The sequence below is a fragment of the Cervus canadensis genome, chromosome X, assembly GCF_019320065.1.
Source record: "Cervus canadensis isolate Bull #8, Minnesota chromosome X, ASM1932006v1, whole genome shotgun sequence".
Taxonomy (NCBI): domain Eukaryota; kingdom Metazoa; phylum Chordata; class Mammalia; order Artiodactyla; family Cervidae; genus Cervus; species Cervus canadensis.
In genome coordinates this window covers 116,352,510-116,371,428 of record NC_057419.1, presented here as the reverse complement: position 1 = coordinate 116,371,428, position 18,919 = coordinate 116,352,510, and the positions used below count along the sequence as shown (strand labels likewise).

The 18,919-nt window shown below is 40.9% G+C and overlaps 1 protein-coding gene across 2 annotated transcripts in view; it reads left to right on the top strand.

Annotated features, from left to right (window-relative positions):
* Positions 1-10,558: 10,558 nt before the first annotated feature.
* HPRT1 (hypoxanthine phosphoribosyltransferase 1) overlaps positions 10,559-18,919 on the top strand; it is a 31,370-nt gene continuing 23,009 nt past the window's right edge. Inside the window, exon 1 of one of the 2 annotated variants that reach the window (XM_043457982.1) lies at positions 10,559-10,737. In XM_043457982.1, coding sequence (XP_043313917.1) covers positions 10,711-10,737 — 27 coding nt within the window. In that variant the 5' untranslated portion in view covers positions 10,559-10,710. The remainder of the gene's footprint in view (positions 10,738-18,919) is intronic. The other variant, XM_043457981.1, reaches the window with a different exon arrangement.

Below are 18,919 nucleotides of genomic sequence, written 5' to 3'. Positions count from 1 at the left end.
ATGTGTGAAACAAATCGCCAGTCCAGGTTCAATGCATGATATAGGGTGCTTGGGGGGTACACTGGGATGACCCTGAGGGATGGGATGGGGAGGGAGGTGGGAGGGGGGTTCAGGATGGGGAACACATGTACACCCATGGTGGAATCAAGTCAGTGTATGGCAAAACCAATACAATGTTGTAAAGTAAAATAAATAAATAAATTGAAAAGAAAAAAAGAAAATTTTTATTGTGAACACAGTAGCCAAATACAACAATTACTAATTTCCAATCTTGTTTCATATACACCCCTACTTATTCCTCTCCCACACTCCATGGTTTATTTTTAATCAAATCCCATTATTATATATATATACACACAAATATATATAGCACATGAAGACTAAAAAATATAATCACAATAGTATTATTGAACCCCTCCAGTGTTTAAATTTCTCCAATGGTAAGTGCTATTTAAGTGTTTGCTATTATCTGAATTTCCACAGATTTGAGGAGGAAGAAGCAAACACAAGTTCTTGAGGTTTTGTTTGAAATCATCTTAAAGGTCAAAATTCACTTACATATAAGTACCCCTATATTATGTGTTATATAGGTATATGTTACAGGCAATTCTGGTAGATATATAAAATCAAGTGCTTATTCATCTAGTTTAATGCTAATTTAAACTCCCCAAAGATACTTAAGAATATTAGGAGGTACAATCAACATAATAGAGGCAAAATACAGTTGCTAAATAATTATCACAAATGTCTGTCAGATAGTATGCCTTTAAAAGTTCACACATAAAGTTGAGTGGAAACATTTCTATATATTCATGAAAATTACAGAATTTTACCTGGATTCAGCCAAACTTAAATTATTTTGCAATAGCTACTGGTGAAAATGAGTTATTTAAAAAAGCAGCTGCTTTTTAAACTTCTAATAAATGGTGGAAATTAGGCATAGTCTTAATTATATAGTGACAAAGTCATTATTAGCATTATTTTTAGTCATGCTGATAATATTCCTTCAAACTCGTTTCCTATATTAGGAAGGTGTTTCCGAGGAAAATCCCATGATACTTCATTTCCACTGGTAGCTATTTTGTGTAGCGTATGACTCTGTACTGGCAGTGCCCTGCCAGGCCTCTTTACTAGCTATGCCCCCATCCCGCATTAGCTTCAAGTGTACCTTACACAGGGACGTCTGGTTTCTTGCAGTTGACTGATAGGAGCTTGAGAGGGTCCACTCCCCATCTTCCCAGGTAGAATACAAAATCCTTGTCATCTGGGCTTGAAGGCAGGACTCCTGCAGGGGATCAGTCTGAGGCTCTGTATCCTTGCCCACATCTCTCACTCCTGTTTCTATTCCTCCCTCAGATAATGGAAATAATGTATCAGTCAGAGTAAGAATTTATGCTTTTGTTTTAGGAATGTTTCAGTTGGAAGTCCACTAATAGTGATTTTTGAGCAAATGTGTTCATTTCAAGGGCATTGATGCCACCTGCTAAACTGAAGGTTACAAATGGAGCAGAAAAGAAAGAATGGGGCCTTTGTTGGAAAATAGAATATTGAAAGCAATTCTGATAAGAGCCTAAAACAATCACAACTAGATTTCTCATTCATTTTGCTCAGTCCTATTTGGTTTTCCACTTGGAGTAGTCATCTACTTTTTAAAAAATTAGTTAATTTATTTTAATTGGAGGATACTTACAGTATTGTGATGGTTTTTGCCGTACGTCAACATGAATCACCTACAGGTATACATATGTTCCCCCCATAGTCATCTGCTTTTGTGAACTCATCTCTCTCTACACTAAAATAGTCCTGGAAATTGTGAGTCTTTGGTACACTGGAACAGTCTGTCAGTTTTGTGCACCTAGGATCAGTATCTGCTTACACTGAGAAGCCTGCTTCCTTCCTCCTGAGGCTCTGAGGCTGTTCTTTGGCATTCCTTCCAGAAGACCCATTCTACTTTCTACAGTGATGGAAATGTTCTGGGTCTGCACTAATACAGTAGCCACTAGCTGCAAATGGCTATTGAGCATTTGAAATGTGGCTAAATATATATGGAATCTAGAACAATGGTACCGATAAACCTATTTGCAATGCAGGATTCTTTATCAACTGAGCTATCAGGGAAGCCCGAATAGAGGCACAGAGGCCGAGAACAGACTTGGGGAAGGAGCAGGTGGAAGGAATTGAGAGTAGCTTTGACGTATGTACACTACCATGTGTTAAATAGCTGGAGGGAACCTGTTGTATAACACAGGGAGCTTAGGCTGATGCTCTGTGATGACCTAGAGGGAACTCATTGCAGGCGGGGGCTGCTGTGTTAGTCACTCGGTTGTGTCTGACTCTTCGATCCCATAGACTGTAACCCGCCAGGCTCCTCTGTCCATGGAATTCTCCAGGCAAGAATACTGGAGTGGGTTGCCATTCCCTTCTCCAGGGGATCTTCCCAACCCAGGGATCAAACCTGGGTCTCCTGCATTGCAGGCAGATTCTTTACCAGCTGAGTCACCAGGAGGGAGGTCTAAGAGGGATGGGACACATGTCTACGTATGGCTGATTCATGTTGTACAGCAGAAACCAACAACTTATTGTGCTTTACACAATAAGTGTAAAGCAATTATACTCCAATTTAAAGTTTTTTTAAAGAAATGTGGCTAAGTAGGACTGAGGAACCAATTTTTAAATTTGATTTTATTTTAGTTCATTTAAATTAGATCTGAAGAGCCACATGTGGTTAGTGGCTGCTCTCTTAGCACAGCTCTATCTTATTTATAGCAGGGCCCTTTAAGTAAGCATGAAGGGAGAGCAGAGACTACTGTGCTGAATGATGGAATGATTGCTTCATTTGAGTAACCAAAAGTATCAGAATGGAGGAAAATGGAATGTCTGGTTAGAGAATAATACACAAACAAATGGACCTACTTGTAACTTTTTATTTACTCAGTGTGTGATAACCCTGAGGCAAGAATATATCATGAGCAGAGGAAGCCTTGATAAATCTTCAGTGTTAAAATCTGTCCTGTACAATATGTACTATATAATCACTTTCAAACACCAGAGGTATTTTAAACTCAGCAATAAAATCTTTTTTTGGAAGTCAATTTCTTATCTGTCTCCCTGTTACTGCCCAGCTTGAAAAGACACACAATTTCCTATAGTAGTATTTGGCCTATACAAAATTACCTGAGTTTCTTTGACTTACAACTTTCCCTACCATGGGAGCCTGAACTATATAAGATAGTTTACTGTTGAACTCATTAAAAATACATGAAGCATATCTATTATACCTAATAATTTCTAACACACACCCCTCAAGCCTTTTGTTTGTGATACCACATTGTGGGTCAGGAGATGAAGGAGTAAGCCTTTGGTGCTAGCAGCCATCTAAGAAGGTGTTAAAGATAGTCTGGTGTAAAATACCCTGTCCGTTTTTAATATTCTGAATTTTGAGCCTGATCCTGGAGAACAGCACCATCAGAAAGAGATGTCATGTTAGCATACAGATACCTGAGAACGTCAAGTAGCCACAGCTTTAACTGTATTCATAACCAGAGTAACAGTGCTTTCTGAAAACCAAAACAGAAGGTAACATAACCTTAGGGATTTTAACCTCTCTAGAAGCAAGGAACCCTTATTATTATTTCTGTCTCATTTGCTGATTTTTCTACAATTTTCTATAGCAAAAACACTCAAATGCAGCACAGAAGCATGAAAGGTATACCTTTTAAGAGTACACATTTATGTTGGGTGAGAACTCTATCTTCACGTAGAAATTAATTCTTTTATTGCCTCACCTTGAGAACAAACTGTATACTCAGTATATAGCCCTTTTTTATTTTTGTGAGCTACTAATTCTATTTTATGTAAGGTTCTCTTTTCAAAAAAAATTTAACATTCCTTAAAATGTACATATATCAGTATTTAAATGTACAAACTTAAGTATACATACACATACTCAGGGCTCAAAAAAGATTTAACATACCTCAAAATGTACATATATCAGTATTTAAATGTACAAACTTAAGTATACATACACATACCCAGGTGGCTCAGTGGTAAAGAATCTGCCTGCCAATGCAGGAGACACAGGAGATGCAGGTTCGATCCCTGGGTCCAGAAGATCACCTGGAGGAGGGCATGGCAACCCACTCCAGTATTCTTGCCTGGAAAATTGCATGGACAGAGCAGCCTGGCGGGCTACAGTCCATAGGGTCTCAAAGAGTCAGACATGACTCAGCAACTGAGCACACATACAGCACACATACTAAAAACTGATAGATGGCATTACATTTTAAAACTTAGTTTTTAAAATATAATTACTCTTGGGACTTACCTGGCAGTCCAGTGGTTAGGACTCCACGATTTGATTGCCGAGGGCTGGGGTACCATCCCTGGTCCAGAACTAAGATCCTGCCAGTTGGCAGTGAGGCATGAATGAATGAATCTCTAAAAGCTTATAAGACATTTGGTTTTTACCATCATGATTTAAAACTTGTAACCTAAAGGAACCAGGGCTTTTTGGGAAAATGGCTGATTCCAAGGCTAGGGCTGGGAAAGCACAAGATGAGCATAGAAAATCATGCAGTGCCAGCAATTAAGAAAGTGCTCGGGACTTCCCTGGCAGTCAAGTGGTTAAGACTCCATGCTCCCAAGACAGAGGGCACCAGTTGATCCCTTGTCAGGGAACTAGGATGCTGCGTGGAACAGCCAAAAAAAGAAAAAGACAGTGCTCAAAGAATGGTGGGGAAATATCAAGATACAGGAGCCAACATAGAGGGCCTCCTAATGGCCAAATCTTGGGCAATTTGGGTAACAAAGTCATGCTACTAGTGGATCATTACATATAAGATAAAATTGGAATCCCTGAGTCTATGATGATATAAATAATTTAATAAATAATGAATAGGGAGGAAGGAAAGCTCTTCATTGTAATAGAATTCAAGCTAATAAACTAAAAAGGAATTATGTTAATAGGAAAATCAACATTTGACAAACACCCCAGTGATAATTATTTCAGGCAAGAATGCTAAAATTGGTGAAAGTTTGATGAGAAACTATTTTTTACATAGTCTTAAAGTATCATTCCTCATAATCTTTATTAGTTACAAAGGGGAAAATAGTATCTTTATAGTGAAGAAACCTAGCAGACACTGCCTTAACTAAGTCATCCAAGTGAACATCCATAATGGGACAGATGGGTAGCGTGTGCCACCTAAGGTGAAACACTGTGAGGAACACACCATCACAACTGTTGTCTTTCTGACCCAAAGTGGACTGCCTGAAATCTAATGATGTCATACCATTGGACGAACCCAAATTGAGGAACATTGTTCAGAGTAACTCACCAGTGCCCTTCAAAAATGTCAAGACCACAGAGACTGGGGAACTGTTCCAGAATGAAGGAGAGTTAAGGAAGTGCAATATGCATTCCTGGAACCAGTCGTGGTCCAGGAAGGACATTAATGAGACAATGGTGAGATTGAAATAAGGGTTCTAGATTAGTTAACACTGTTGTAGCAGTGTTAATTTCCTGATTTTGATCATTGTACTAGGTGTGATTGTATTGGATGTTAACATGGGAAGGGTATACTTGGAAGTTTGAAAGAGCAAGAAGAAATAGAGCAGTAGGAGAATCAGAAAGGTGGTATTCCAGCAGCCAAAGAGATATAGAGACATTCAAGAACAAAGTGATAAAACAGTACCAAATGCAATGTGAAGGACAGTTATGTAAGGCCAAAAAGAATGTCCATTGGATTTGGCAAGATAGCAGTCAATGGTGGTGTTTGTTAAAGTTTTTTTCAGTACAATGGTTGGTGCAGGAGACAGAGGTAATGAAGGTTTGTTGAGAGGAGATGGGAAATGAAAAAGCAGATGGAGCCAGTATGGAGAGACTCATCGCCTCTTGGCTTGGAGAAAAGATGTGGAGAAGCAGTGTAGATGTTGGCGGAAGGAACTGATGGGATTCAGGTCTGATTCCTTCCTTCTCTTCTTAAGTTAATGTGTTGAATCTGTGTTCTAGAGTGAATTTGATGGAGTTGAAGGAGGATGTGTTCAGAACATGCCTGAGGAGAACAAGAGGGGGAACTGACCAAGCACTTGTAAAGGACTGTGCCTGGGTGTTTAGGGCCCAGTTGAGGTTTGAGACTATGAATCTGTAGAGGAATCAATGTCCATGGTTGTGGGATATTCTCCTGCAGCCCTTCATGGCCTAATAGGGTGGGCAAAGCAGGCTGTGAGTTGAACAAGGGGGTGGCACTGCCATTGTAGTGGAGCAGAATTAGAAGGGTACAAAGGACCTCTGGCAGTGGTGAGAGAGTGTGCAGGTGGAATCCAAAGTGAAGTGGGAAGTAAAGGTTGTAAGGAGAGCCAAGAACAGAATGCTAGACGATGAAATTGGAGAACTGCCATGAACCTGAAGCACAAATTATGTTAGGCATGGTGGCCAACATGAACTGGAGAGGAAGAAAACCGGTCAGAGATTGGGAGCTGCCAATCAGGAGCAATGGAAAGCATCCTCAACCTGGCCTACACCAATGTAGGGGGACTATATATTCCAGTTTGCCAAAGACAGTCCCAGTTTATGTGTTACCCTGCGTCTTGTCCAATTTAGCATTTGTCCCAGATTTTTCATTTTCCTATCAAGTATTTTGTTTTACTAATTAATTAGTTATTTTTTTTGCTGCGCTGGGTCTTTGTTGCTGCATGTGGGCTTTTTCTAGTCATGGCAAGCAGGGGCTACTCTTTGTTGCATTGAGTGTGGGCATCTCATTGTGCCGGCTTCTCTTCTTGTGGAGCATGGGCTCTAGGCACAAGGGCTCCACTAGTCGCAGCTCATGGGCTTAGCTGTACCATGGCATGTGGGGTCTTCCCACACCAGGGATCAAACCCATGTTCCCTGCATTGGCAGGTAGATTCTTAATCACTGGACCACCAGGGACGTCCCAAGTGTAAGTATTAATAGTTGAATCGAAATAAGCCAGGATGGGTCAGTTGCATACCACTTTTTAATTCCAGCTTCTGCCTTGGTCTTGTCTACTAGCTTGTGAGATGCAATGTGCAGAGAACCAAACTCTCACTTTAACACAGTTAAACCTAAGCAACAACCAGTGGACAGCCGGTGATAAACCTTTTCCCTTTTCCTCTCAAGGACAGTGTGTTGGGTGTTCACTGGTGTCAGCAAGTGCACTGACACTATGAGTTAGAGACAACCGACTCATTCTTGTCCTGGGTGGGGGTTGGGGAGCAGTATTCACTACTCTGCCTCTTCTTGGACATTGGGTGTGCCAGCTGGGTGTGCCCATGCCAAAACCGGCAAGATACATGAAGCCACTAGGCCAGTGGACATAGGAAATTACATATGTACATGTATGGAAAATATATTCAGGAAACAGAGGTAGAAATATGTCCTGCCATAGAACATAATACAGCAAATAGTCTGAATGCTCTTGGTACAGTAGTTATTTATTATATGTTGCAAATCTACAACCCTTATTTTTTTTAAAACTTGCAGTCCACCCTTTCAGCACGAGTTTAAAAAACTAAAGTGCATAACTAATGAAAAATACTGAGCTTGTTATTTAAGAAAATTGGTCATGAATGTGTAATGTGAACAAAACACTTGTTGATAATTATCATCCACACGGGGTGGGGCTCCTCAGTGATATCACTTATTACATGAAAACCAGAAGCCGTATGCATGCCTGCAGAGACAGCAGCATCTACCTCAAAGGTTTGTAGTTATTTTAAGAAAATTGTGCCCAAAGAGGATGACTTAAGGAGGTCCAGCTGCAGAGAGGGTAGCTTCATATTGCTCATGAATGACTTTTGTTTAGATCAAACACTTTTCAACATTCATTTACTTATTTTTTTATGTCAAGTTTCCTTGTACATGATGAAAAGTGAAACAATAGCTTTTAAGATGTAGCTCTATTAGTAGAACTTGACAGTTAAATGATGTCAGTTTTATACTGATATCATGAAATGATTCAAACTGCAAATCAGTTATATTAGGGTTCTTAAGAGAAACAGAACTAACAGGATGTGTGTGTGGTGGGAGGGGGGGTGTGGGTGTGTGTGGAGAGAGAGAGAGATTTTATGGACTTGGCTCATGCAATTGTGGAGGCCTGGTGAGTCCAAAATCTGATAGAGAAGGCTAGCAGGCTGGAGACAGGGAAGAGTTGCAGTTCCAGTCCGGCTGGAAGAATTCTTTTTTGCCTGCAGGGGAGGTCAGCCTTTGTTTTATTTAGGCTTTGAAATGGAGGCCCACCCATATATGGAAAGGTAATCTGGTATACTCAAAGTCCAGTGATTTAAATGCTAATCTCACCCAAAAAACACCTGCACAGAAACATCCAGAATAATGTTTGATGAAATATCTGGGCACCACAACCCAGCAAAGTTGGCACAGAAAATGAACCATCCCATTAGTTAATTCCAGTAATTGTTCAGTTTCTCATCCAATTCATGGGATCAAAGTAAAGCTAATGGGAATTTATTCTGATGGAGAAACATCTGACATTGAAAAGGCTATTGTAAATTCAGTCTGAAAATTCAACATTTAGGATAAGGATTTTTGCAGTGATTTTTTTTCATAGAAATACACAGCACCATGGTAAAAACAAGGTTCTTACTAAACAAAGAAATCTGTGGAGCAGAAATATACTCAGAATTGGCTGTGGTACAGAAATAATTCCTCATTTTGTCCACATAAGTGGACTACAAAATTGTTTCTTGAAAGGCAGGGGTGGGGCAGACTGGGGAATGTTGCGCTATACCCATACTTTCTTTATTTCTTTCTGCATGCAGATCTTCTAGTGAAGAATGGTGGCATACCTAGCGTATTTGACACCCAGAATGACAAAATTATGTGAGAAAATTATTTTGCCTGTCTGACAAAATTATTTTCTGTTAATATAATGGTTATTACTAATTACTACAGAAAAAAATAGTAAAAACCATTATTTTCTTGTTTCATCTTTAGTTTTAAAACAATTAAAAATTTAAATGAATACATTTCAATTTAAAATTTATTGTCCAAAATCAGCAAAAGTTGTCATGTATGAACCAGATTTTCACTTACCAAACGAAAGGATTACCTCTTGCAGATTGCACTCTGCTATTTTAAATTTTTAAACACAAGTAAAAGCTCCAAGTTGTCACCTAAAATGACAGGGTTGAAATAATGACTTGTTTCTTTGTCTTTAAAATCACTGGCTTTCCCCATTTATTTCAAATCTCTGTTAAAATACAGGAGTATAGGGGTTGGAGAAATAAACTGCAAAGCAGAAGCAAGCTGGAAGGGTTCTGAAATATTGTGCTCGCTTCGGAAGCACATGTACTAAAAAAAGGGTTCTGAAATATTGGTAACTGATTTAGAAACCAATGTGGGCGGCTGAGTCCGCATGTGTCAGGGGCCAAATGTATAATCGAAACTTCTCTGAATTAACTTCCCAGGGCAACAGTATTTCTTAAAGGAATAATAAAAATGTGCTGATATGAAGTCAAAGTCTATACCCAATGGAAATACACTCATGATCACCGAAAGATAGGTACAAAAAGTTCGTAACTGCGCTACTTTTTAGAGAAAGAGGCTGAGGCTCCGAGTTAAATGACTTGCCCAGTTTCACAAATCTCCTCCAACCACGTACCTGTCAGTGGCCTTAACAGAGGCCACCAACTATGTGTTAGGCGCTGTGTGGGTGCTGGAGCTACAAAGATGAGCACAGCAGAAATGAACAACTGTTATTGGCGTGCTCGACCTATTGGAGTGTAGGGGAAGGTTTTCTCCCCCCAGATTCATATCGGGAATTGTGGTGGCAAAGAATAAAGATCAGTGAATGTGATAGTTCTCATTTACTGATCATGCACCGTCCTCAGTGTTGTACCATACACATACATTACATATATATATATATATACACATATATATATACACACACATACATATAAATACAGTGTGTGCTCATAGGACACCGTCTGCGTACATATCATTATTTCTCAACGATCCTCGTTAATACTCATTTTACTGAGACGCAAATGAGTGGCTCAGTGAGTCTGATTGGCATAAACTCAAAGAACAGTTAAGGTTTCCCTTCGGATTTGTACCCTGTTCGGGCTGACTCCACGGTTCTAGGTCTCAACTCTTACACCCAGTTAAAGATTTTGGTTCGAATTGGGCCACGAGTCAGGAAAATGGAAGCCGCAATGCAGTCCAAGGTCTTGGGAAGGGGACGCTGGGCGAGAGGAACCACGTGGTGACAGAAACCTGAAGAGTCGGCGCCCGATTTCGGGCCACTGGGAGGAAAGGAGGGCGGCGGCAGGTCTGGGAATTTGGGGGCCGTCTGGACAGAGACTGGGGGAAAGAAAAAGACAGCGCGCGGACGACTCTCCGCTTCCTCGGCAAGAAAATTCCCACGGCCACCAGCGGAGGGTGGAATGCCGCAGGCGCCCACGGAGGCGCGCGGGGAGCGCGCGGGCGGCCCGGGGCGGGGCGGGGCGGGGCGGAGAGGGGCGGGGTGGGGCGGAGAGGGGCGGAGAGGGGCGGGGCGGGGCGGGGCCTGTTGCGCCGGAGCTTGGAGCGGCGGCGGAGAGCGCTCCTGCAGACCTCTTGGCTTTCCCGCGCGGCACCGCCTACCGCCGCGCCTCCGCCTCCTCCTCGGCCCCGCCGCCGGCTTCCTCCTCCCCAGACTGCCTGCAGCCCGCGCACCAGCCGGCTCCGTTATGGCGGCCCGCAGTCCCAGCGTGGTGGTGAGCAGCCTGGCCCGCCAGGCCCGTGGCGGCGGCCGCCGGCACCCCGAGCCGCGGGGCCGCAGTGCGGGCTTGGGTCCGGGGGGCCCGGGGTCGCGGGAAGGGGGGCGGCCGCATCTTCCTGGGTTCGGCCGCGTGTCACGCTGGGGCGCTGGGGTGACGGAACGACGAGGTCGGGGTGGCCGCCTCCGGAGAGCCCCGGGAAGGAGGGCTGCGTGTGGGAGGAGAGGGTGGAAATGGCGTTTGGGTTGACATGTGCCGCTGGCGAGCGTGCTGTGGGGAGGGGCCGTGGGCCAGTTCGGGAATGATCTGGCGCGGTGAGGGTGGGGGCTTGCTTAGGAGAGGCTCTTCTCTGTCGGTTTGGAGTGTGGGAGTCCTCAGGGCAGCTCCGGAGAGGACCCCGGGGCACGGAAGCGACCACACGGGAGGCATGCGGGGACTGGTATTTTCACTTAGTTCTGCAAACACTATGATGAATATTTGTGGGAATGCGCATTGCCTCATTGCATCCTCGCGGCAGCCTTGGCAGCGGTAACCATGCCTACACGCGTAGAAAATAGTTAACTGATATTAGGTAATTTTCCCACAGCCCAGAGGTAAGCCAGGCCTCGTAATCAGATATGCTTGAATCCCAATCCGTTGCTCTTTGATGTCTCAGGGGACACAAAAATGCGAATCTGGTCCTTACCTTCAAGGACACTGGTACCATAATCCGTCTCTGGTATCGTGTCTCCAACCTCATTGGTTCTTGTTTCTCCAAGAAGCCAAGCTGCTCCCTCCCATTGCTTTCCCCTTCTGATCATGCTTGCCAAAAGAGCCAACCCTCTCTCAATAATTAAATGCCTTAGCCTGCATTATTACTATTATTATTATTTTAACAGTTACCTTATTACCTGTTGATTGTCTCTCCCACAAAGGCAGGAATCACAGTGCCTGGCACGTAAGAAATTCTCAATGATTTTCTGTTTGATGAGTAAATTAAATAAACCATTGAGCCCTAAAAAAGAAAGGCCAAAGAGCAGTGCTCTTAATGGAGTCTGCCCTGGGATCCTATCTATCATTGTTCTTACCTACCTATCCCTATTTAGTCCTCAAAACAACCCTCTAACAGAAGTATGGTTATCATTTTACAGATCATTTTACAGATGAGGAATCCTTGAGTTCTTTTAGGCTCTAAATCTTTGAAGTTATTGAGAGGAGCTCAGACTCAAACCTAGGTCTCTATCAAGCACCCATGGGCTTAAATATGATGCTAATAGTACCTACTCAACTATTTTTATTCCGTTGCTGAGGAGGTTCATTGGTTTTAGGTTTTGGGGTCCACAATGCTTGCCCCAGCATACAGTGAATTATTTTTGCTATAACTGGCTTTTAGTTTTGCTTGAACATCAAGATATTCGTTGTGTTTTTGGTTTGCAAATTCCTGTTCCCTTTTTTATTTCCTTCCCAGAAATTGTCTACATGTCAGCAATAACAAACACTTACATAGTGCTTACTATGTGCTGGTTACTAAGCCCTTTATACATATTAATTGGTTTGATGTTTATTTAAAAATTTTACCTGACTCAGAGAGGTTAAGTAACTTTCCCAAGATGACCCAGCAAACTAGAATTTGAATCTAAGCTATCTGGCCCCAGAGTCTGCTCTTAACCTCTCCACTTTTAAGTTCAAAGTGACAGTAGTAGGTGTTTATTTGGTACATACTATGTTTTAGGCATTGAGGTAAATATTTTACAACATTATCTAATATAAATGCCCTGCTATTGCTAAGTCACTTCAGTCGTGTCCGACTCTGTGTGACCCCATATACGGCAGCCCACCAGGCTCCTCCGTCCCTGGGATTCTCCAGGCACACTGGAGTGGGTTGCCATTTCCTTCTCTAATGTGTGAAAGTGAAAAGTGAAAGTGAAGTTGCTCAGTCGTGTCTGACTCTTAGCGACCCCAGGGACCGCAGCCTACCAGGCTCCTCCTTCCATGGGATTTTCCAGGCAAGCGTACTGGAGTGGGGTGCCATTGCCTTCTCCATAAATGCCCTAAGATATTATTAAGATAATAATAGATATTTCAAGGGAGGTTGAGGGAGGTAGATAAATACTAGTATGACCTTGGAGGCATAGATGGATGAAGTAACTTACCCAGTATCAATCAGATGAAATTGACCCCCAGATCTGCCTGATAAGACCCATGCTACTTCTAACTATGTCTCTAAACTACCAGCGTAAACTTGGACACACTTGAACAAAGAACAAGTTGAATTTTTGCAGGTTATTATGAAACATCAGAAATACATTATGTGGATAAAATATCTTCTACATTTCAGGATGGTAGTGCTAGAAATGTAATCCCTATTACCTGGGCTTAAATCTTACCCTGCCAGATTTTCACAGAATTGATAAAACAGTGCTTTTTTGGGGTCCACAACACTATCATTTTATCAACAGGGTTTACGCTGACAGTGTAGACCAAAATTATCCTTGGTGACCACTGAGAAATGGAATAGTTGAATTTGGCGGTTTCATTCTACAAATTGATTAATTAATGCGACGTGCATCCTATAGATTCATCTTAACTTTTTCTGTCCATTTTTTATATCTAGGTATCACAGAAAGTCCATAGGCAAGAGGTGGGAAAAAGACAAAAGGACCAACCAGATCAGCAGAGAAGAAGGGTCTTGGAGTTCTTTTAGCTTTCTGTAGTTCACTAGGCAGTAATTAGGCCATGTCATTTTTACCCCCAGTGTGAAGAGATGCTAAAGATGAAGATGTGCTAGTGTCCTCTTCTTCCTCTGTAATTGTATATTATGTACATCTGTAAGATTTATATGCTGTAAAATTGTCAGCCACCATTGTTAATATCAATATTGAGACTAGATTGTTATTTTCCTACCAGTGGCTGCCAGATTTCTAATATTTAGAAAAATTTGCTACAAATAAGAATTCAAACAAACATTGTAAATTGCTGTGAACTACCATCTTCAGCACTGTGCTTCTGATAATTGGTAGGCATATATTTTGCCCAGAGTTAACATGCCTATTATTCTGCTGTGCACACTGGAAAGGAAAGATGATAATGTTGGCTAAATGCATGTCCTTGTACATACAGATAGTACTTACGGGCCTGCTTGCATAGAAGCAGGTAATAATTTATCCCTGAGTTGAATAGAATGCTGATTTTAATTCTTGTAAGCCTTAGATTCTTGTAAGGCTTTTAATTCTTTACCTATTAGAAGGGAGGGCAAGCAAGTGATATATGTAATTTATTTGTAAGTCTGATATAAAATTGGAAAATGAACATACTACTAGCTTAAATTATTTTCAGATTTAGGAATAAATGCATCAATAGTTCATAATTTTGGTCTTAAGATACCATGAGTTATCACAAACTATCCCAAGGGTATGATATATCTGCTTTGATGTTTTTTGAGAGTTTTGAAGTGTCTGAATATAAAAGGTAAAAATATGCCACCTGGTCATTTCTGCCCATTCTAGAAGCTTGGAATTATTGTTGGTGTGTGCATGCCAAGTTGCTTCAGTCATGTCCAACTCTTTGTGACCCTGTGGACTATAGTCCGCCAGGCTCCTCTGTCCATGGGATTCTCCAGGCAAGAGTACTGGAATGGGTAGCCATTTCCTCCTTCAGGGGATCTTCCTGACTCAGAGACTGAACTCTTGCCAAGGCAGGCAGGTTCCTTACCACTTATTGCCACCTGGGAAGCCCGTATTGTTGGTTACTAAGAATAAAATAAAATGTATTTTATCTATGACTGTACACCTTTTAATTCACATTTTAAAACTCACTTCCTCACTTCCATTTAGTCTTGTTTAGACCCATAAACATTGTCATTTTTTTTATCACAAATAGACCTAAGCCATCCAACTCACAGATGATGAATTGATGTTGCATGTGTTATCTTAGTTCTAGTTAATTTCCTTGCTTACTATAATTTTAGATAATATATCTTTGTAATTAGACATGTACAAACCACAACATTTCTCATTTATGAAAACCATTATTATAGATGTGACACATATAATTATTAAGAATTTGTGGCTCCAGTTTTACTGGAAAATAAAATAATTTTGATAATTTATGATAGCAAAAGATTGACTTTGGTCCTAAACAAAAGATACATAGTAATGTTAACATCTTTCAGTAATCTTTCATATTAATAAAAGTGCCTTGTAGATTTTACCATTAACAAGTTTATTATAGATAAGTTAGAATTTGAAAGCTACCTTCTAAAACTCTGAGGAGATGCAGTCAGATTTCTGAACTGAGTAAATGGTAAGTATCTCAGAGCTATTAATAACCTATCTTTTGGCCATTTCTGGCTGAACTGGGACTCATAGTAGGAAAGGTGTATCTGCAGAGAAACCACATTTTCATTTGTTTACCACTTCCAACCCCTCCAGAGCTCTCCCCTAAATATTTTGGGGTTGGGCCCTTCCCAAAGCCATCCAGAAGCTTCTTTGTGAGCTTGAGCCATTTTAAGTTCACATGTTGACGTTTTAGCCCCGCCCCTCAACCCCCAAGCTGTGGTATTTGGAGATGGGGCCTTGGGAAGGTAATTAGGATTAGATAAGGTTGTGAGGGTGGGGCCTTGGCCTTTGAAGAAAGACCCACAGAGTTCCCAGCCCCACCCCTCCCAACACACACATAGCTAGGAGAAGATAGTTGCCTGCAAGCCAGGAGAAGAGGCCTCATAATGGAACCTACTTTGCTGACACCTTGATCTCGGACTTCACAGCCTCCAGAACAGTGAGAAATAAGTTACTGTTGTTTAAGCCACCCAGCCTATGATTTTTTGTTACAGCAGACTGATACAGTTCTTTTAGGAAGTGTTGGTAGTCACCACTGTCCTTAGACACAACACCAAGCTACAAATAATAACATGTAATTTATACTTATATACAAAGTTGGGCATTTCTGTCACCTAGTTGATTTAGAAGGCTGTGCTAATTCGGTGCCAGAGACATGCTAGTCTAATTTACTCCGTTTGCAATTTAGGCAACAGAATATAATACTTTATCATATACTTTAAGCTTAATATTTCTTTAGGAGGGAGTCATTGGTGCTAGGTGACCTTGGGTTCCATTTATCTTTAGTGTGTATAAGCACTTTTGATAATCACACATTTGTGGGCTTGTGGAATTAGATATGGTACAGATTATAAGCTTTAATGTGTGTCTTTGAAGTCTCTCAATTTATAATCATCTTTGTATCCTCCTGCAAAATCTGTGGCATAGTGCTGTAATCAAGGTGGATGCTGAATGCATTTTTATGTAATTAAATATATTATGATCCCTTCCTACCAAAGTACCCACTGGATTGTTAACTAATCCATATTAGATGGGGTTAATTCATATCAGATATTAATCAATTAATATTGAGATTCGCAGGTAGCTCAGTGGTAAAAAATCCACCTGCCAATGCAGGAGATGCAGGAGACACTGGTTCGATCCCTGGGTTGGGAAGATCTCCTGGAGGAGGAAATGGCAAACCACTTCTTGCGTGGAGAATCCCATGGACAGAGGAGCCTGGTGGGCTACAGTCCATGGGGTGGCAAAGAGTCAGACCCAACTGAGCAACAACATTAACCGAATAACCCACGTCAGATGAAACAATTAAGGGCTAATAAAATTAAAGGCCGCCAAGTATATTTCTGTCTAGCTCTTCTAAGGATGGAGATTATTGGGCCTGTTTAATATGAAGCTATGGTGTTTGGGATGATAAAAGCAAATTTCTGTTTATTGAATTATATTTTATGTTAATTCTTCTTATTAGTGATCTAGGTGGAAGCAAGGCTAATGAGTGAGTTTCAGTACCCTCTTAAGCCGCCATAATACATCTTTATTTTTAAAGTAGTTTAACACTGTCTTATGATTATTCCTTTATATGTCATGTCTTCTACTACACCCTTTGAGGGTAGTGGTGTCAAATTTATCTAATCATCTCTAGTATGTGCAACATAGTATGTACTCAGTAAATATTTGAGTATTGGTAATAAGAATTACAGGTTCTGAGTAAGGTCCTCACCACTTTAAAAATTGCTATTCTAATTCATATTTGATCATTAAATATAAATTTTTAAAACTTGGATTTTTTTTGTTAAGTGTAAAATTGAGAAAAATTGATGTTGGTGCCTTGTTATTAAAATAAATTTCTCCTTGTTTAACTTTATTCACAACATACACAAGTACACATATTAGTATAATGAACCCTCATGTAGTCTGCCCAGTTCTGACAAAGTCATATGTATTTCAGATTAGGACCCTCATAAATATACCCCATGTATTTATAGTGAATTATAACAAAGTTGTGAATTTATGTCTAAAGTACCTCAAGTGATGCACATTTTATGAATTCTTGTTTTTGCCTTTTGGAAAGAGTTATATTGATGTATTTTTTAATGCTTCAAATAACAAATCAATCCTTTTACACTGAATGTGATATATAAATCGAATAGTACTGATTGAAAATAAAACCTTTTGAACTGGAAAAAATTTTTTTAAGAATTTCATTTTTCGGCCATGCCACGCAGCTGGAGGGATCTTAGTTCCTTGACCAGGGATCGAATCCGGGCACTCAGCAGTGAAAGCATGGAGTCCTAACCACTGGACTGCCAGGGAATTCCCTGAGTTGGAAATGAATTCGGCATGTTGACAGAATTCCTGTTTGGGGGTATATCCCTGCTGGTCTGTCTGTTTTAGACTGTGTGTCTGGGATGAACTCTGGGCAGAATTCACATCAGCTTTGATGGAGACAAACAAGATTCTTGAAGTTCTTAGGATGCATGCAAAACCCATAGCCAGTTACTGAGCCATTTTCACAGAAGCAGTAGTCTTCTGTGAAAGTGCTGCATGTTTAAGAGTCCTGGGTGGGTCCTGGTTTGTGCTTGTGACAGAGCAGTGAGTAACTGGGAGGAAGGGAAGCCATTTCGGTGCTGCGGATCTTGATTTTAAAGCACTCTGAAATGGTACATTTTCATTCTTGTCAGGTAATAGCAGATCTAGTCTGACAAGCCTGACATGAATGTTTATCCTCTCCTAGGATCTAGCAAGGTCTGCCTCTCCTTTTCCCAAAACTTTCATTAGGTTTCAGTTTATAAAATTTAGAAAAGCAATACCTTGCTTGTTAGGAAGCTTTATACAAATAACACTCACTTAAAATGCTCCTGTAGGTGTCACAGGTGTCCCATTCCCATTCTTTTTGTAGTCATGTCTTCTGAAATAAGCCTGATGTGAATGCTGAGTGGATACATTCGTACTTCACCCTAGAGGATCTGGCATAATCTTTCTCCCATGCCCAAAATAGGATTTTCCTCCCTGCGTATGAAAGTAACACATGTTTGTTTTTAAAACAAACCAATATTGACTTCAGACTGCATGCCCAGCGAGCGCCTGTGCGCTGCATGCTGCTGGACCTTGCCCGTGGACATGTCCTCATCCACCTGCCCAAAGGCCCGCCAGCCTCCTGGCCACAGCTCCAGACGGAGGTGGCTGCAACTACTGCCAGTACGCCAGCACTGGAAACGCCACCAAAGTCTGGAAAACTCAGAGCTCTGGGGACTGAAGGAAGGACGACATGAACTTCAAGTTTCTTAAAATAGAATGACCAATTCTGTGGATAATAGATGCATCTTAAAATACATGTTTTTAAAATGTATTGAAAACCAAGCCACTTGTCCTTAAGCACCTAACACAGTGCTGACTGGAGCTAGGAGATGCTCAATAGGTAATAACTGACTTGGCAAGATTTAATTATGGTTTGACCAATATTTCTTGCCCGCTGCCAAAGCTCATGTCATCAGCTTCTTGAATGTGATTTGGAAGATATTCCGTCTTGAATAAACTGTGAAACAAAATATTATAATTCTTGCTGGTGTCTTTGGAATAAGCTGTATTAGCACCACTCTAAACAATTGAGCTAACTGGCTAGGTGCTGAAGAAGTTTTAAATATAATGCTGAATAGAAATTATAAAAAAAAAACTATAATTTTTGTTTTAAAGTGAAATTGACAATGAAAACCCAAGTCAAGATTAATGTGCAGAAAGTGGCAGGTCCCCAGTTCTTACAGTTGACCATTGTTTGGTATATTGCATACCAACCTTTCTTTTTTTTTTTCTTGTCTTCCTTTTATTTCTGTTATATTTTTTTTGTTTATAGATTTGGCTTTAATATA